The following is a 20,553-nucleotide window of genomic DNA, read 5'->3' on the forward strand; positions in this document are numbered from 1 at the left end:
GCAGCTTGCAGAATGGCAGCCAAGATGTGTGTTAATCCTTTCTGTGAGCGCGGACTCCGCTGCGGCTGCTGTGGGGCCAGCATCTGAGTTCCACAAGCAGTGAGGGACAGGAATAACAAGGCCAGGTGTTCCCCGCCTGCCCTCGGAGTGAAAGGGCTGCTTCACTGCGCCTCTCCCCTGTGCTGCGGGAAACCACGGGCAGGAGTGTGGAGCGTGCCCAGGGGCCTGGCCAGGCCAGAGCTCCAGGCTCAGCAGTGTTGGCACTCACCCTCGCACACACCTTGGTTTTGGCAGCACGCTTCCCAGAGATCCACATTATATAAGGCTGTGGAAATAAAGTTCATGAAAGAGAACAGTATGAGAACAAAAATGTGAATGTGTTTCCACTAGCCCAAATCACCAAATGCTTTAATCCAAATTATTTTTAGATGTTTATTATTGTTTTTTAAGTAGATCTGCCTTGCCAAGAATAGAGTGGCTGATTTTGTAAATAATTGGAGTGGGTTTTGTTGTTGTTTATTTTTCATCCCCAGTGAGGAATTGTTTGTGGGTTTGAAATAGATGTGAAAGTAACTCAGATTATATCTGAAATGACTCAGTGGCTATTAAATGGCATATTAGTGGAATTACGTCCTTGGCTGTGTGAAGGTGGCTTTTGTGAAGAATTCTGGTCAGTTGGTTTTCTCATGCTGCATTCTGGAGGATGTAGCCAGCATTGTTAAGGATGTGGAGGGGGATGGCCGGGCGCAGGCTCACATCTGTAATCCAGCACTTTGGGAGGCCGAGGTGGGTGGATCACCTCAGGTCAGCAGTTCGAGACTATCTTTGCTGAAAATACAAAAAATTAGCCAGACGTGGTGGCGGGCACCTATAATCTCAGCTACTCAGGAGGCTGAGGCAGGAGATCACTTAAACCTGAGAGGCAGAGTTTGTGGTGAGCCGAGATCATGCCATTGCACTCCAGCCTGGGCGACAAGAGCGAAACTCGGTCTCAAAAGAAAAAGAAAAAGAGTGATGTGGAGTGGGAAGCTTACTGACTCAGAGGGTGGTGCCCTGAGCACTGGCTTCCCGTGTTTAGCCAGTGGGCTTACCCATCAGAGCGCCGTAAAATCCCATGGGGCTTAGGGACTAGGTTTTATACCTGCCACAGTGTACAGCCCTGCAAGTTCTGCTTCTCTGAGAGCCTCTGACCCCGCTTTGTCTAGGCAGCGCCGTTTGCAGAGGGCTCTGAAGTACAGCTTGGGAGCTGGTTTCCCAACACCACGGGGTGAAGGGGAGTTACATGTTATGCCTGCACTTTGGAAAGATCCCTGGCACCTGTGAGGAAGGTGATCTAGAAAAGAACAAGCTGGGAGTCCAGAGAGAGGATGAGAGATGCGAGCAGATGCTGGGGTTAGACAGACATGAGAGAGAACCTCCTTGAAAGCCCATGTGGCGGCACGTGAGTGCTGGGGGCTGGGGGTTGATGGGAGAATCTTCTGCCACCTCTGGTGGATCACATCACTGGGTGACCATGTCTTGGTGACTTCACATGCCATTCCCCAGGCTGTCTGTCCTGGGCAGGGAAGAGATCACAGAGCTTAGGAAAGGACATGGCCATACCCTACAGGTGGCTCTGATGATGGATGCCCAAGGGAGTGAGTCTTTGTCATTGGGTGTTACACGTGGGTGAGAAGTCGACCCCTCGTCTGGCTGGCAGCTGAGAGCTGGAATTCAAGAATGTGGGGCAGCCAGGGAGGTCACTTAGAGACACATTGAGTATGAGGTGTGTCCAATGGGACATCTGCATGGTTGTGTTCAGCAGGGGTTGAATCCTGAGCTGGGACGAGGGAAGCCTGGGTAGCCAGTGTGAGACTCAGATGTCTTCCGATGTCCCTAGAACAGAACATGATAGGGTCATTTGTACGGCGGTCATAGTCGAGGCCAGAGTCCAGGCTGTTCTTCCTCTCTCCCCATATTCTACCACGGGTCCTCATTCTGATTCTTCCTCTGAAGCTTCTCAGTTCCCCACTAGAATTCCTTTTTTGGGGGGGCAGGGTCTCACTCTGTCACAAGGCTGCAGTGCAGTGATAAGATCTTGGCTTATTGCATCCTCTGCCTCCCAGGTTCAAGCAATTCTCCCACCTCAGCCTCCCAATAGCTGAAATTACGGGTGCACACCACCAAACCCAGCTAATTTTCTGAATTTCAGCAGCAGTGGGTTTTGCCATGTTGGCCAGACTGGTGTCAAATTCCTGACCTCAAGTGATCCTCCTACCTCAGCCTCCCAAAGTGCTGGGAAGACAGACGTGAGCCACCGCACCTGGCCTGGAATTTTGTCTGGCCTCTGAGCTGTAGGATGGTCTGCTGGTACATTTTGCTGTTGGTGGGCATTGTTTGATGGTGGTGGTAATGGTGGTTCCAGATGATTCTATGTGTTTCTCCTATTTCTTAGGTGACAGACCCTAGGAAATCCATTTGGTTCCTGCAGATAAGTTAACAGAGAGAGGCTCTCGTTCACCTTTATCAGATGTCACCTGTAGAAAGGTGGCAGAGAGCTGGCGCACTGCCACTAGGTGCAGAGATGTGATTGCAAACCGAGAGGCCTGATTGCTGCTCTTGGGAGTGAGACTCCTCTGTCCTGGACCGTCCTCCCCCCGTCATGTGACTGCTTGGTTTCAGAGAGCTGGTGTATTCCCAGGAGAGGCAGGGCTGAGCATTCTTCCAGCTGCGGTTTCCCCTGGCGTTAGTATTTTCCAAAACATTACAAGAACTAACATGAGAAAAAAGAAATAGCCTTTATCTCTCGTGCCTGACAGCTAATCACATTACTTTGGGGATTAGATAAAAATAAATCATTTTTTATTCCTATAGTTAGCTACTGTGATGACCCAAGTAATCATTTGTGAGAGAATTTCAAAATTTAAATCAGATATATAGAATTCAGCTTAGGGAACAAGTAAATACAGAAAAGGCCATGTGGGCCAGGCACAGTGGCTCACACCAGTCATCCCAGCACTTTGGGAGGCCGAGACCAGCCCGGACAACATAGTGGAAACCCATCCCTACAAAATACCCCCTCTCAAAAAAAAATCTGGATGTGGTGGTGCATGCTTGTAGTCCCAGCTATTTGTAAGGCTGAGGTGGAAGGAAGGTTTGAACCCGGGAGGTAGAGGCTGCAGTGAGCCAAAGTCACGGCACTGCACTCCAGCCTGGGTGACAGAGCCAGAACCTGTGTCAAAAAAAACAAAAGACAAAACGAAGTCATGTAAACTTGAAGAGAGTTGCCATTTGTCTCATTAATGATGTTGTAGAGGCTGTTTGCTCTCAGCTGTGTCCCCCTGGAAGCCACTGTGGGGACCCCCACTGTGCTCCTGATGTGTCGGGGGTGATGCTTCAAGACCCTGAAGGCAGTCTTTGCTTCCCTGTTCTGTTTCACTCCCTAATACTTTACAAAACTCTGCAATGAGCTGGGTGTAGTGGCTCATGCCAGTAATTCCAGCACTTTGAGAGGCCGAAGCAGTGGATTACCTGAGGTCAGAAGTTTGAGACCAGCCTGGCCAACACAGTGAAACCCTGTCTGTACTAAAAAATACAGAAAATTAGCTGGGCATGGTGGTATGCATCTGTGATCCCAGCTACTTGGGAGGCTGAGGCAGGAGAATCACTTGAACCTGGGAGGTGGAGGTTGCAGTGAGCCAGGATCATGCCATCACACTCCAGCCTGGGTGACAGAGCAAAAACTCCCTCTCAAAAATGAATGAATGAATGAATAATGCAGTGCTTTCCTCTAACATATCTGGTTTTGTTACCAGGCCATGTCCTCATAGAGATTTCAAGCACCCACAAGAAACTCAACGAGAGTCTTGATGAAAATGTACGTGATCTGTTTTTCTCTTTACAGAATACACTTGTTTTATGTTTTAGAATTTATTTTGCTTAAAGTCTCAAATCTGGTGTGAATGTTTTATTTCCTTTTGTTAACAGTTTAAAAAATTCCACAAAGAGATTATCCATGAGCTGGAGAAGAAGATAGAACTTGACGTGAAATATATGAATGTAAGTGCACAATTCTCCAGCCCCAGCCTTGGGCTGCCTGACCTCCCAGCCCGAGGAGAACTCGTCCCCACTGTTTACTCATCAGCAGCAAACAGAAGTGGAGTTCAGTGTTGATCATGCCCAGATCCATGAAACCGACAAGGTCCCTTTGGGATGGGTGAGCTGGTTTTTGCTAACATTTGGGATCTCTCTTAGAAAGTGTAAAGGCCAGGTGAGGTGGCTCACGCCTGTAATCCCATCATTTTGGGAGGCTGAGGTGGGCAGATCCCTTGAGGTCAGGAGTTCAAGACCAGCCTGGTCAACATAGTGAAACCCTGTCTCTACATAAAATACAAAAAAAAATTAGCTGGGCATGGTGGTGCGTGCGTGTAGTCCCTATTTGGGATGTTGACGCAGGAGAATGGCTTGAACCTGGGAGGCGGAGGCTGCAGTGACCCAAAATCATGCCACTGCACTCCAGCCTATGCAATAGAGCTAGACTGTGTCTAAAAAAAGGGGGGCATGGCACCCCTTGTTTATCCCCTGTTGTTCATTCCAGCAGGTTTCTGCAGGTCCCCTTCAGGGTGGCCCTACAGCCCCAGTATTCAGGGCTCTTGCCAGCTTCCTTGCTGCTGTAGAGAACTTGCTCCTGCCACCCAAAGTCCCTTGCTGCTCACCAAGCCCTCTGTGTGGCAGTCAGTGTGCAAGCTGCCCTGAAATCATCCCTTCTTTGTGGTCCTTGTTAAGCCTGCTGCCTGTCTGCACTCCTGGCAAGAGGCCACAGGACCTGTACAGCTGCTAAGGTGCATTTCATGCCAAGTGATTTACATGTGTTATCTGATAGTTATCCCTCGGAAACTCTAAAACATAGACACCTTCTTTTTTTTTTGAGATAGAGTCTTGCTCTGTCACCCAGGCTGAAGTACAGTGGTGTGATCTCAGCTCACTGCAACCTCTGTCTCCCAGGTTCAAGCAATTCTCATGCCTCAGCCTCCCAAGTAGCTGGGATTACAGGTGCCTGCCACTGCACCCTGCTAATTTTTGTACTTTTAGTAGAGACGGGGTTTCACCATCTTGGCCAGGCTAGTCTCAAACTCCTGACCTCATGATGCACCTGCCTTGGCCTCCCAAGGTGCTGGGATTACAGGCATGAGGTGATGCACCAAGCCAGACACCCTTCTTATCTGCACCTCACAGATTATAGGGAAAATAGGGATTTGAATTCTGATGTGGGTCTGTTAGACTTAAGACCCTGAGTTCACTGGATGTGGTGGCTCACCCCTGTAATCCCAGCACTTTGGGAGGCCAAGGCAGGCAGATCATTTGAGGTCAGGAGTTCGAGACCAGCCTGGCCAACATGGTGAAACCCATCTCTACTAAAAATACAGCTGGGTGTGGTGGTATGTGCCTGTAATCCCAGGTACTAGAGAGGCTGAGGCAGGAGAATCACTTGAACCCAGGAAATGGAAGTTGCAGCAAGCCTAGGTTGCGTCACTGCACGCCAGCCTGAGTGACAGAATGAGAGTCAGTCTCAAAAAAAAGAGACCCTGCATTCTTAAATACTCTGCGACACAGCACCCAAAACAACCCTAAGCTATTACACCTGTTCATTCTGTTTCTTGAAATTGTAAATAATAAAACAGCCAGGAACATGTGACCTAATGTTGTCTATTTCTTCACCAAAGCACTTAACCGGTTTGGTGGCTAAGTGCTTTGGGTGGGTCTTTGAGACTTTGGATGGCAGAAGAAAGTTAACCACCCAGCGTCAAAAAGCCTTTGAGGAAAGAAAGAATAAAAGACAGAGAAGATGTCCTCAGAGAACAGCCATTCTGGTCAGGGGCTCCTTGTTTAAACAGGGACCTTTAGAATAAAGGCAAGACATTAACATTAAATGGAGGGGGCCGTGTGAACTGAGGGGTGAGGGCCCTAGCCAATGTGAGGGTGGTGTGAGCTGTGGTGTGAGGGTCCCAGCCAACATGCAGATGGTGTGAGCTGTGGGCTAAGGGACCCAGCCAGCGTAAGGATGGTGTAAAATGAGTGAGGGCCCCAGCTATTGTGAGGATGGTGTGAACTGCGGGGTGAGGGTCCCAGCCAACATACAGATGATGTGAACTGCAGGATGAGGGTTCCAGCCAGCATAAGGATGGTGAAATGAGTGAGGATGTCAGCCAGTGTGGGGATGATGTGAACTGCAGGGTGAGGGTTCCAGCCAGCATAAGAATGCTGAAATGAGTGAGGGCGTCAGCCAGTGTGGGGATGATGTGAATTGCAAGGTGAGGGTCCCAGCCAGTGTGCAGATGTTGTGAACTGCAGGGTGAGGGTCCCAGCCAGCATAAGGATGCTGTGAAATGAAAAGTGAGGGCCCTGGGCAGTGTGACAATGGTGTGAACTGCAGGGTGACGGTCCCAGCCAGCATAACGATGGTGTGAAATGAGTGAGGGCCCTGGCCATCGTAAGGATGGTGTGAACTGTCAGGCGAGGGTCCCAGCCAGCATGCAGATAGTGTGAACTGCAGGGTAAGGGGTCCCAGCCAGTACGAGGATGGTGTGAACTGGCGTGGGTGTGGGGGACCTGGCCAGCAGGAGGATGGTGCGAACTGGCTTGGGTGTGGGGGCCCCAGCCAGTGGGAAGATGGTGTGAAACTGGCTTGGGTGTGGGGGCCTCAGCCAGAGGAAGGATGGTGTGAAACTGGTACGGGTGTGGGGGCCTCAGCCAGCAGGAGGGTGGTGTGAAACTGGCACGGATGTGGGGGCCTTGGCCAGCAGGAGGATGGTGTGAACTGGTGTGAGTGTGGGGGCCCCAGCTAGCATGAGGATGGCGTGAAGTGAGAGTATCAGGCCCTGGACAGCCACACATAGTGGAAGTATAAGCAGAAGCAACCATGTGACAATTTGTGTGGCACCACAGTAAACAGCATTTAACTTACAGGCAACTCTAAAAAGATACCAAACAGAACACAAGAATAAATTAGAGTCTTTGGAAAAATCCCAAGCTGAGTTGAAGAAGATCAGAAGGAAAAGCCAAGGAGGACGAAACGCACTCAAATATGAACACAAAGAAATCGAGGTGAGCTTTTTAGTAATATCTTGTTTTCTTTTGTTGTTGATAATTTGTACAGTTTAAGAGGAGGTTGGCCGGGTGTGGTGGCTCACCCCTTTAATCCCAGCACTTTGGGAGGCCAAGGTGGTAGATCATTTGAGGTCAGGAGTTCAAGACCAGCCTGGTCAACATGGTGAAATGCCATCTCTACTAAAAATAAAAAAATTAGCTGAGGTGGTGGCAGGTGCCTGTAGTCCCAGCTACTTGGGAGGCCGAGGCAGGAGAATCGCTTGAACCTAGGAGGCAGAGGTTGCAGGGAGCCAAGATTGTGCCACTGCACTCCAGCCTTGGTGGCGGAGCAAGACTCCATCTCAAAAAAAATTGTTTGAAGTTGATCTCATAGAGGCGGGAAGTAGAATGCTGGTTACCTGTAATTCTCTAGATAGCTCAGGATGGTGAGTGTGTCGATGCCAGGGGAGGGGGAGGACGAAGGAGTGGTTGGTTAATGGGTACAAATGTACAGATGGATAAAAGGAATAAATTCTAGTGTCCAGGAGCAGAGTCGGGTGACAGTAGTTAACAACAATGCCTTGTATATTTCAAAATAATTAGAAGAGAGGTCTTGGAACGTACCCTACACATAGAAATAATAACTTAAGGTGATAGATACCCAAGGACCCTGCCTTGATCACTATTACATGTGCCGCATAAATATACATAAATATCATGTATCAGTTTTTAAAAATAAGCATTTTGACTGAGAGGTGAAGGATGTAGAGTTTTCCAGAGTTAAGAATAATTAGTTAGCAGCCTCCTGCCAAAACATGGGCTTTTTTCTCCTGGCTCTGAAAGGAGAAGGGACTCTCCATGATTGGTGTTACTATTCCCATTGTGCAGATGGGGAAAATTAGGCTTAGGTTATATCATATTTTATTATTCCATTTTCATGCTGCTGATAAAGACATACCTGAGACTGGGCAGTTTACAAAAGAAAGAGGTTTAATGGACTCATGGCTCCCCATGGCTGGGGAGGCCTCACAATCATGGCAGAAGGCAAGGAGGAGCGAGTCACCTCATACATGGAAGACAGCAGGCAAAGAGAGAGCGTGTGCAGGGAAACTCCCCCTTATAAAACCATCAGATCTTGTGAGACTCATTCACTATCACAGGCCTAGCATGGGAAAGACCAGCTCCCACCAGGTCCCTCCCGAGACACGTAAGAATTATGGAAGCTGCAATTCAAGATGAGATTTGGGTGGGGACACAGCCAAACCATATCATTTATTGTTGGCATTTGCAACTGGGTTTGAACCTGGAACTTTTTGGTTCCTAAGTCCATGGTGCTTCCCAGTAGGACACGGTCATATCTCTGGAGTACAAAGTAATATTTGTGCAAATCACCCCATGGGAATATCACGCTGTTCAGCAACTTCTCTTTGCACATGAGTCAGGGACCTCAAGAAGAACAATGGTATCTACCTAGGTCAGGTTACAACGTACTTTCCTCTCATGTGTTTATTATTCAAATAAAGCAGGCATGAAGATGGCAGAAGATAAACGTCAGGCTGCGAGCTATCTGATGCTCATGTCATACTTACGTAATTATCATTTATTTTTTTAGTACGTGGAGACCGTTACCTCTCGTCAGAGTGAAATCCAGAAATTTATTGCAGATGGTTGCAAAGAAGCTCTGCTTGAAGAGAAGAGGCGCTTCTGCTTTCTGGTTGACAAGCACTGCAGCTTTTCAAACCACATACATTATTATCACTTACAGGTGGGTGTGGTGGCAAATTGCATTGAATGTATTAATAACTTTATTTTATATTTAAAATGCCCCGGAAGGCTGGGCCATGGCTCATTCCTGTAATCCCAACACTTTGGGAGGCGGAGGCAGGCCAATCACCTGAGATCAGGAGTTCAAGACCAGCCTGGGCAACATGGCAAAACAATGTTTATAAAAAATTTTAAAAACTAGCCAGGCATGGTAACATGTGCCTGTAGTCTTAGCTACTCCGGAGGCTGAGGTGGGAGGATCCCTTGAGCCTGGGAAGTTGAGGCTGCAGTCAGCTATGATTGTGCCACTATACTCCAACCTGAGCAACACAGCAGAACCCTGTCTCCGTCAGTCCATACATGCAGAGATATACATACAGGCACGCCCATCACCTTCCACAGGTCCCCAGTATAAAGCAGCGGGCCATTTTCCCAGTGAAAAGATTCCAATAGGCCAGGCACAGTGGCTCACGCCTGTAATCCCAGCACTTTGGGAGGCTGAGGCATGTGGACCATGAAGTCAGGAGATCAAGACCATCCTGACCGACATGGTGAAACCCCATCACTACTAAAAATAAAAAAATTAGCCAGGCATGGTGACACATGCCTATAGTCCCAGCTATTCCGGAGGCTGAGGCAGGAGATTTGCTTGAACCTGGGAGGTGGAGGCTGCAGTGAGCCGAGATCATGCCACTGCACTCCAGCCTGGGCAACAGAGTGAGACTCTGTCCCACCCCCCAAAAAAAAATTAACAAAAAATACATCCATATTTGAAGTCTTTCATAAAATAATGCTTCATCATTGAGAATAGCACGTTTGTTCTCACCTGTGAGTCAGCTTTTCCCAGGCTCTCTCTGATGTGTCCTCAGCATCAATGTCTCCACCATAGCTGCGGTGAGTCCCAGCGGGCCCAGGCCTACCCCACCTGAGCAATTTGAGATGCTACCTCCATGGGTCTGTGTTTGGGGGTCACGGGCAGTTCTGTCCCAGCCCATGGGCCCCATTCACACACGTCAGTACAGCTGGGCTCAGTGATGCAGTCATTCCTCTTGATGGTGTTTGTTCCTGGTTTCCTCATCACCCTCCTTCCAGCACATGCAGCTGTGAGCGTAGAACCCCCAGGAATCATTATGCAACACATGCCATAATGTGTTGTTTTAAATTATGAACTCTTTTGGGCCTTTGTAAACATCCAAAACTAGCAGTGGTTGAGGCCAAATATTCACTGTTGTCGACAGTAAAGTCAGAGTGTTCCAAAATACGAGAAACTTTGCAGGAGCTTGAACATGAGTCAACTTCATCTTTGTTTTAATGTTAAAGTACCTTGTATGTAGGCAAATGTATTTTCTATGCACTTTTTGCAGCTTTAAAGAGTATTCAGGACTGGGCATGGTGTCTCACATCTGTAATCGCAGCACTTTGGGAGACCCAGGTGGGCAAATCACTTGAGGTCAGAAGTTCGAGACCAGCCTGGCCAACATGGTGAAACCTGTCTCTATTAAAAATACAAAAATTAGCCATGTGTGGTGGGCGCCTGTAATCCCAGCCACTTGGGAGGCAAGGCAGGAGAATTGCTTGAACCTGAGAGGCTGAGGTTACAGTGAGCCCAGATCGCACCATTGCACTCCAGCCTGGGCGACAGAGTTAAGACTGTCTCAAAAAAAAAAAAAAAAAAAAAACAAAAACGAAGGACTGATCAACTCCCTAAACTAAAACAGATTTAAAATGAGTACAGCAGACCAGGCACAGTGGCTCATGCCTGTAATCCCAGCCCTTTGGGTGGTCAAGGCAGGAGGATCACTTGAGCCCAGGGCAACATAGTGAGACCTTGTCTCTACAAAAGTAAATTTTTTTTATAGCCAGGTGAGGCGGTGTGCACCTTTGGCTCCAGCTACTCAGGAGGCTGAGGTGGAAGGATTGCTTAGCCCAGGAGTTTGAGGCTGCACTGAGCTGTGATCATGCCAGTGCACTCCAGCCTGGGTGACAGAGCCAAGATCCTCTCTCAAAAAAGAAAAAGAAAATGGTTTTGGCCCCGCGCGGTGGCTACACCTGTAATCCCAGCACTCTGGAAGGCCGAGGCGGGTGGATCACAAGGTCAAGAGATTGAGACCATCCTGGTCAACATGGTGAAACCCCGTCTCTGCTAAAAATACAAAAATTAGCTGGGCATGGTGGCACACACCTGTAATCCCAGCTACTCAGGAGGCTGAGGCAGGAGAATTGCTTGAACCAAGGAGGTGAAGGTTGCAGTGAGCCAAGATTGTGCCATTGCACTCCAGCCTGGGTAACAAGAGTGAAACTCCTTCTCAAAAAAAAGAAAGAAAATGGTTATAGCCAAGGAAAGAATTGCTGTATTAGGTGATCACTTTTGTCAACAGTGCATCTGCACTAGTTTTGGGAATGTAGAGTTCACTTTAGAATCTTCTCTTTCCAGAGTGAGGGCATCCTGTGGCACCGGGATCGCAGGCTGGAGGGTTCAGAGGTGACCTGGAGGTCCTCTTCCCGTGTGACACCCCGCCACGTCATGAGGCAGCCTGGCCCCTTTTCAGGGAGCTCCAGTTATCAGCAGAGTCTGTCTAACCATAGGTCCCAGTAATGCTTTATAGAGTGACACAGACCAAACCTGTTCCTTTCTATACTGGAAGTTTCTTCAACTATCTGATAACTGGTTTTGTGACTTGCCTTAACTTAGCTAAAGCACCCCAGACCTTTCCGTGGAGCTGGGAGGAAGCAGGCCCAAGCGATGGGTCCGCGTTGCTACTGAGGGTCGGGTGGTGTTGACCTGGTGTGTCAGGGTGACAGTTTGGGGTGGGACGGCATCGACCTAGTGTGTCAGGGTGACATTTGGGGACAAGGGTGGTATGGGGGCTTTGCCGCCCCGAGGACTGACATCAGCTCCCCTGCCTCTCTTTGTAAGCTGAGAGGCTGATTAAAAGCAGCGTAACTGTACACAGCTGCAGGGCAGGCCACTGACTTCCCTTTTCTAACCGGAGTGCTGCTCAGAAAAGGGGTTCACTGGAAGGGCCTGGGGGCCCCTCTGGGGGCCCAGTTGTCAGAAGCAGAGCCAGGCTTGTGGGTGCTGGAGGGGCGTTCGGCCTCCAGGGCTACAGGGTCTTATCCCCACTGGTTAGGTTCTGCTCTGCAAAGCCTTGTTCGGCCTGTGGTGGGATATCCCTCAGCACTGGCCACCACTCACCGACGACAGTTCCTCTTTCCCCTAGATACTCTCAGGACAGTCTGAGTCACTTCTCTAATACATGAACTGGTCAGAGTCAACTCCTGGGCCGGTGGCCTGTGTTGGAAGTGCTGCTTTTAGTAGGAGTGGGAGGGAGAAAATGATGGTTAGTTAGTGTTTTGGGGGCCACCTGGAAAATGGGATTCATGCAGATTGCTCCCTGCCTCCCTCTGAGTTTCTGTTCTTGTTCTTAACCATTTACCATCCCTGTATTAGTCCTAAGCTCTGTATTCACAGAGAGCAGGAAATTTTCATTTGGTTGACAGTTTACGCCCCTCTCAGCCAGTGAGATACAGCAGATGCCCTACGTGCTTAAACTGCTCCCCGAGTTTAACCCAGAGCCCCCACACTCCTGTTGCTAAGCCAGTAATATGTTATCAGCAATATGACAAGATGGAATTTTTCTCAGCTCTTCAAACAGTCGTCTTTGTCTTTAGTCTTCTTCTTTTGGATTTGCAGTCTGCAGAACTACTGAATTCCAAGCTGCCTCGGTGGCAGGAGACCTGCGTTGATGCCATCAAAGTGCCAGAGAAAATCATGAATATGATCGAAGAAATAAAGACCCCAGCCTCTACCCCCGTGTCCGGGACACCTCAGCCTTCGCCCATGGTCGAGAGGAGCAGTGTGGTAGGAGTCAGTTTTCTCTTCCAGATTTCAATTGTGTGTTTCCTAACTTCATCCGGACCGAATTCGTCTGTGGTGGTGGAAATCACAAGTCCCCCTTTGTAACTTTGAAGACCACCTTTTTGCACCTCTGTCCTCTTACACGCAGGTGTGAAGTTAGCTGGGTGCATGTTTTATACTATGTTTGGTGCTATTATCTTTGTTTTGGAAATTTTATTCTTACTGGGTTGTTTTGTTGGGTTTTTGTTTTTGTTTTGAGATGGAGTCTTGCTCTGTCGCCCAGGCTGGAGTGCAATGGCATGATCTCTGCTCACTGCAACCTCTGCCTTCCTGGGTTCAAGCAATTCTCCTGCCTCAGCCTCCCAAGTAGCTGGGATTACAGGTGCCTACCACCACACCTGGCTAATTTTTTGTATTTTTTATTTTTTTTATTTTTTTTTGGAGATGGAGTCTCTCGCTCTGTCACCAGGCTAAATGTGGTGGCACCATCTTGGCTCACTGCAACCACCACCTCCTGGGTTCAAGCAATTCTCCTGCCTTGGCCTCCCGAGTAGCTGGGACTACAGGCGTGTGCCACCACACCCAGCTAATTTTTTGTATTTTTAGTAGAGATGGGATTTCACCATGTTGACCAGGATGGTCTCTATCTCTTGACTTTGTGATCCGCCCGCCTCAGCCTCTCAAAGTGCTGGGATTACAGGTGTGAGCCACCGCACCCAGCTTCTTACTGTTTTTAATTGTAATCATTTCAACTAAGTCTATTCCCAAGGAAGGAACCACAGTATCACAAAATGAATTAGACACACTGATGGTTTTCATCACAATGTCACATCAAGAAAAAAACAGGCATCAAAGTATTCACAGTAATGAATTCACACATTCGTAGTTTGCTGATCTTTGAACATGAGCTGTGCGTGGGGACTGGGATGTAGCAAGTAGTTTAAACGCATGGGGCCACTCTTCCTGCCCATCTCAAACCCCCTGAAATGTGGCCGGGCACAGTGGCTCACACCTGTGATCTCAGCTCACTGCAACCACTGCCTCCTGAGTTCAAGCGATTCTCCTGCCTCAGCCTCTCGAGTAGTGAGACTATAGGCACACGCCACCAACCACGCCCAGGGTCGGTGGCAGGAGACCTGCATTGACACCATCAAAGTGCCAGAGAAAATCATGAATGTGATTGAAGAAATAAAGACCCCAGCCTCTACCCCCATATCCTACCCTTGTAACTTTGGGAGGCTGATCACTTGAGGCCAGAAGTTCGAGACCAGCCTGGCCAACATGGTAAAACACTATCTCTACTAAAAATACAGAAAATAGTTGGGTGTGGTAGCACCTGCCTGTAATCCAGCTACTTGGGAGGCTGAAGCAGGAGAATCATGTGAATCTGGGAGACGGAGGTTGCAGTGAGCCAAGATCATACCACTACACTCCATCCTGGGCCACAGAGTGAGACTCTCTCAAAATAAATAAATAAAAATAAAGCCTATGATTTAAAAAAAAAACAGCCTTGGGAATCTGTGTAATTCCAATTCTGCATGATACTAATATTAGACTAATACAGAATTTTTCACAGGTTAGGAAAGATTACGACACCCTTTCTAAATGCTCACCAAAGATGCCCCCCGCTCCTTCAGGCCGGGCGTATACCAGTCCTTTGATCGATATGTTTAATAACCCAGCAACGGCCGCACCAAAATCAGAAAGGATAAATAATTCAACAGGTAAGAGATTTCTTTGAAGATACATTTTAAATTTGTTTTAAGATAAGCTGTGAAATAAATATTTTGGATAAATGTGTTGCAAGGTCTGGAGGCAAACAAGCAGGTATGTTGGATGCATTCAGCCCTGGCTGTGCAGGCGTGAGTTCAGAACAAATACAGGTCTAGACTATGAGACGCACTGATAAGTGATAGATTTCTCTGATGCTCACCAGTTCTGCGCACTGACTGATGTTTAGCCAGCGCAAACATACTGTAGAGAATTAATATATTTACAAATAAATGGAGGCCGGGCATGGTGGCTCATGCCTGTAATCCCAGCACTTTGGGAGGCTGAGGCAGGTGGATCACCTGAGCTCAAGAGTTCGAGACCAGCCTGACCAATATGGTTAAACCCCGTCTCTACTAAAAATACAAAAATTAGCCAGAGGTGGAGGCATGCACCTGTAGTCCCAGCTACTCAGGAGGCTGAGACAGGAGAATTGCTTGAACCCGGGAGGCAGAGGTTGCAGTGAGCTGAGATCGCACCACTGCACTCCAGCCTGGACAACAGAGTGAGACTCTGTCTCAAAAAGAAAAGAAAAGAAAATTTCTGGTGGGTTCAACAGCAGCAAGGTAGTGAGTGGCAGGTTAAAGGGGCAGCAAGGTGTGTGTTGTAATCATGAAGAATCTGCAAGAATAAAGCAGAAAGAGATCTGGCATTGTTTTAAATTAAAGATGCTTGCTGTATTACTAGCTCGGGAAAACTCGAATGGAAAACAAATATATATATATATATTTATTTGTTTGTTTTTTTAAAAGGGCCAGAAACAGTGGCTCACACCTATAATCCCAGCACTTTGGGAGGCCAGGGTGGGAGGATAACTTGAGGCCAGGAGGTCAGGACCAGACTGGGCAACATAGTGAGACACTGTCTCTAGAAAAAAATTTAAAACGAGCCTGGCAGAGCAGTGTGTGCCTGTAGTCCCAGCTACTTAGGAGGCTGAGGAGGGAGGATCCTTTAAGTCTGGGAAGTCCAGGCTGCAGTGAGCTGTGATCCTGCTACTATACTCCAGCCTAGGCAACAGAATGAGACTCTGTCTCAAATTGTATGCTTATATATATGTATATGTTTTACCTTTTCTTTCCCTGGAGTGGAAATATCAGCCTGCATTTGAATGGAAACATGAACAGTACAGCCTCGTGCTCATGAGTAGAGGCTCTGGGGTGGGCCTGCTGGAGCTGCTTTCTGGCCCAGCCCAGCACTTGCCAGCAGTGGGGTCTGTCCTGTGGATGATGGCAGCACCTTCCTCCTGGGAGCCTGGCAGGATGGCAGCTGTGAGGCATTGAGATTGGTGACGGGCCCCTGGTGAGGACTCCATAAATGGAACTCATCCTCACCTCATCCTTCCCACGCCCGGGGGTGCGAAGCTGAGCAGCTGGCATGGCAAGACCAACTGCATTTGCAGTTTCTTCCTTTGTGGACATTGGCAGTTGGGTTTGAACCGTGGCCCCAGCCTGCCTTTGTGATTGCAATTGTGACGGAGCAGTTTGCCTCTCTCAGGAGAGCCATCCCGGCCAAAGCAGAGTGCAGATAAACCTGGCAGACGCCGCCTTGTCCTTGGGTCCAGAAAAGAGCCTGCAGCTGCAGGGATCCTCTTCTGCACTGTGCGTGGCTTCAGGCCATGAGCTGCCTCTGTTTCTCAGCAGTCCCTGTCCCTTCTGGGCAATGATCAAGGCGAGGAAATAGGACAGGGTCAGTTTCCGTGCAAGGAGCATTGGTGGCAAGATGGGCACGGGTGGCTGTCTGGGGTTTGTTCATTGGAACATGCCTATTGATTCTCATGCTTTGAGAAGCCATTACCACTACACCCCCTCCAACAGATACTTCCGAAGATCCCAGTTTACAACGATCAGTTTCAGTTGCAACTGGACTGAACATGATGAAAAAGCAGAAAGTGAAGACCATCTTCCCGCACACTGCAGGCGCCAACAAGACCTTACTCAGCTTTGCACAGGAAGACGTCATCACACTGCTCATCCCCGAGGAGAAGGATGGCTGGCTGTACGGAGAACATGATACATCCAAGGCGTAAGTCTGGGAGTGACGTTCCCCGCGGGGCTCCAGACAGCCACTCGCTTCCAGAGTAGCCAAGCTGCAGGTCGTCTTTGTGGACGTGTTCACATTTTAGCCAAAGTTAAGTTTATGGTTTAGTTCTAGTTTAGTTAACTCGAGTTATTCGATCCAAGGCTATTTTCTGTATGTCTGTGCATGTAGAGATACAATGGTGCATGTCTAGGTTATTAGATCATGTGAAGTTACCTCTCTGAAAGTAGTAAACATTCTTTTGCTTTTTCAAAAAATTTAGCATTTAGCCAAGTGCTGAGCATCCCAGCACTTGGGGAGGCCAAGGCGGGTGGATCACTGAGGTCAGGAGTTTCCAGACCAGCCTGATCAACATGGTGAAACCCCATGTCTACTAAAAATACAAAAAGTAGCCAGGCGTGGTGGTGGGCACCTGTAATCCCAGCTACTTGGGAAGGTGAGGCAGGAGAATCTGGGATTGAACCTGGGAGGTGGGGGTTGCAGTGAGCTGAGATGGTGCCACTGCACTCCAACCTTGGGTGACAGCAAGACTCCATCTCAAAAAGAAAATAATAATAATAATAACTAACATGTGATTTCTTGAGAATAATCTGCATATCAGATATACTTTGTTAAGGTTTAGCACACAGGTAGTTTGAATGCCATCCTCATAATTTCAGCCATAAGTATGTGCACAAGTCTTACTGTAACTAGCTTGGCAGTTTTCTAGATAGATTGTTCAGATGTATTAAATAAAACCATATTAAAAATAAATAAAAGGGTAATCCAGATCAAATTAATGTTATACATGTAACATATATTGCTTTTTAGCCAGGCATGGTGATACACGCCTCTACTCCCAGCTACTCGGATGCTGAGGCAGGAGGACTGCTGGAGCCCAGGAGTTTGAGGCCACCGTGAGCTATGATCGCCCCACTCACTCCAGCCTGGGCAACAGAGAGAAAGCCTGTCTGTATTTAAAAAAAAAGGAAAACTTTTGTTTGTTTTTGAGACTGAATTTCACTCTGTTATCCAGGCTGGAGTGCAATGGCACAATCTCAGCTCACTGCAACCTCCACCTCCTGGATTCAAGCAATTCTCCTGCCTCAGACTCCTGAGTAGCTGGGATTACAGGTGCCTGCTACCACGCCCAGCGAATTTTTGTGTTTTTAGTAGAGACAGGGTTTCACCATGTTGGCTAGGCTGGTCTTGAACTCCTGACCTCATGATCTGCCTGCCTCGGTCTCCCAAAGTGCTGGAATTACAGGCATGAGCCACCACACCTGTCCAAGAAAAACTTTTAACAATACACGTTGTTCAGTATATCTGAAAGTCCATATTTATCTATTCAAAGCCTTCATTTCATTCACTCCACACATGGGCCTTATGGTGCAGTCTGCCCTGAGCTTTCATCAGGCTGTTCAGGGTGGTTGCCCTGCCCACTTGCCTACTGCTGATAGGGTCTTTTCTCCCTTTTCACCTGTAGGAGGGGCTGGTTCCCGTCGTCATACACGAAGTTGCTAGAAGAAAATGAGACGGAAGCAATGACTCTGCCCATGCCAAGGTAGCCCTGAGTGTGGCTGAGCTCTCTCAGCGACAGAAACCCCCGCCTCCATAACTCCATATGGATGTCTCCATAACTCATCACCATCTAGCTCTAGCTCTAGCTCTGTTGCAGGCCCTGCCCTCAGCCTCGGCTCTCATGGATCAGTGAGACATGAGACTGTAGCTCACAGTGCCATCTGCTGTGATTTCTGTTGTCCCTGACTTTCTGACTGTCTGCTGCTTTGCTGACTGTTTGCTGTGAGGAGACACAGCCCAGGCCACCTCCTCTCCCCACTTCTGCGGCCCTCTGAAACTCCCTCCCTGTCCCCTGCACCTCCTGGTCACTAAATCCAACGCATGTGTTTTCCATCCTTATCTTACGTAGCAGCCTTTAACACTGTTGTATGCTTTTTCTGGAATGTTCTCTGACCCTGGCTGCTTGACCTGTGCTGTTTGTCATCTGCCTCACCAGCTCTTTACACCCTCTTCTGCCCATCAGTTAAGCATCAGTGTTCTTGGGGGTCACCCTGTGTCCATCCTTCCTGCCTCTGCTGGGCCATCTCGTCCACTCCTGTGGCCTGAACTACCCTGATGACCTTTGCTGAGCAGCACCTCCTTGTTGAAAACCCCCAAAGCCGTATTCCAGGCCAGATAATAACAGTAGTTACTGCATTGATTCTCTCATTTAATTCTTGCAGCAGCCGCCATGAGGGTGGGCCCCCACTTTAAAAAATGAGGCCAGGCCAGGTGCGGTGGCTCACGCTTGTAATCCCAGCACTTTGGGAGGCAGAGGCGGGTGGATCACGAGGTCAGGAGTTCAAGACCAGCCTGACCAACATGGCAAAACCTCGTCTCTACTAAAAATATAATAATTAGCTGGGCATGGTGGCACATGCCTGTAATCCCAGCTACTCAGGAGGCTGAGGCAGGAGAATTGCCTGAAACTGGGAGGTGGAGATTGCAGTGAGCCAAGATCATGCCACTGCACTCCAGCCTGGGTGACAGAGTGAGACTTCATCTCAAAAAAAAGAAAAAGAAAATGAGGCCAAGTGCAATGGCTCACATCTCTAATCCCAGCACTTTGGGAGGCCGAGGGGCTGTATCACAAGGTCAAGAGTTTGAGACCAGTCTGGCCAACACAGTGAAACCCCATCTCAACTAAAAATACAAAAATTAGCCAGGGGTGGTGGCGCATACCTGTGATCCCAGCTACTTGGGAGGCTGAAGCAGGATAATTGCTTGAACCCAGGAGGCAGAGGTTGCAGTGAGCCAAGATCACGCCATTGCACTCCAGCCTGGGTGACAGAGTGAGACTCTGTCGCAAAAAAACAAAAAAACAAAAAACAAAAAATCTAAGAGTGTTTTGTATTGACGTGTACTGTGTGTGGAGGTGTGTGTGAGACTTGAGTTCCGTTTTTGATTTGTGATTGCTTGTTACTGTCATCCTTGGTGAGGGACACGGAGGATGTTTAGGGTTTGCACGGTGAGACCGTGTCTTACGTGTGTGCTCTGTCCTGTTTGGGTTTGAGCCCCGCGCCAGTGAGAAGCGTCAGCACCTTGAACTTGTCTGAGAGCAGCAGTGTTGTCATCCCCCCACCCGACTACCTGGAATGCTTGTCCATGGGGGCAGCTGCTGACAGGAGGGCAGACTCGGCCAGAACTACATCCACCTTCAAGTCGCCGGCGTCCAAGCCAGAGACCATGGCTCCTGTGAGTAAAGCTGCACGGGGGCGTCCTGTGTACCGGACTCGCTGCCTCTGGGAGGCACAGGGCACTGTTCCCACCGTGACAACCTTGCTCTGCTCTGCCCCCAGTGGGAGGATGGTCGCTGGGGAGGAGGAGGAGGGGTCTTGTCACCTTTGATCCGCTAGATTCCCTTCCTTGTCATGCAGCCTTTAACCTTCTTGACTCCAGCCCTCTATCTTGTCGGTGACAGTTTACACACAGTAGCCCCCAGCTTGCTAGATTTTATTAGGTTTCTTATCTCTCCTGCCTGGCTGCAGTCTTTTAGCCATTTAATCCATTTTCTTCCATTTTCATATGCTCTGAAGGGAGGCTTAGGTTAAAAGTGCTAACTTCATCTTTCTTTAGAGAGTGTACTCCCAGGCACTCCGTATGTTATCTTTAACCCTAAACCCTCCGTCTGGGGTCTTAAGGTTAAAGATAACCCTGAAAGATAACCTTAAAACGCCCCTGGGGGCCTAGCATACCGCCTGGGCTCCCAGAACCAATTCATCCATTCCCGCAACCGTGCATGTCTGCTGGACACCAGGCCCTGGTGCAGGCTCTCCAGGTAGAGATGAACAAGGCAAGACCCTGCCTCTTCGGAACTTCGTTCTCGTGCAGACAATAAAAAATAAACAAAAACATCGAGATAAAGGCCATGGAGAGGGCTGTAATCCCAGCACTTTGGGAGGCTGAGGCAGGCGAATCACCTGAGGTCATGAGTTCAAGACCAGGCTGGCCAATGCAGTGAAACCCCATCTCTACTAAAAATGCAAAAATTAGCCAGGCATGGTGGTGGGGACCTGTAA

General features: G+C 48.7%; 1 protein-coding gene across 3 annotated transcripts in view; it reads left to right on the plus strand.

Annotated features, from left to right (window-relative positions):
- The window catches only part of BAIAP2L1 (BAR/IMD domain containing adaptor protein 2 like 1), a 110,352-nt gene that overhangs the window by 77,571 nt on the left and 12,228 nt on the right, over positions 1-20,553 (plus strand). For all 3 annotated transcript variants that reach the window (XM_035282715.3, XM_035282720.3, XM_035282730.3), the window contains exons 4-12: positions 3,795-3,856; positions 3,967-4,038; positions 6,946-7,083; positions 8,678-8,830; positions 12,524-12,691; positions 14,265-14,412; positions 16,273-16,480; positions 17,961-18,038; positions 19,549-19,729. In XM_035282715.3, coding sequence (XP_035138606.1) covers positions 3,795-3,856; positions 3,967-4,038; positions 6,946-7,083; positions 8,678-8,830; positions 12,524-12,691; positions 14,265-14,412; positions 16,273-16,480; positions 17,961-18,038; positions 19,549-19,729 — 1,208 coding nt within the window. The remainder of the gene's footprint in view (positions 1-3,794; positions 3,857-3,966; positions 4,039-6,945; positions 7,084-8,677; positions 8,831-12,523; positions 12,692-14,264; positions 14,413-16,272; positions 16,481-17,960; positions 18,039-19,548; positions 19,730-20,553) is intronic.

The sequence above is a fragment of the Callithrix jacchus genome, chromosome 2 (assembly GCF_049354715.1).
Source record: "Callithrix jacchus isolate 240 chromosome 2, calJac240_pri, whole genome shotgun sequence".
Lineage (NCBI taxonomy): Eukaryota > Metazoa > Chordata > Mammalia > Primates > Cebidae > Callithrix > Callithrix jacchus.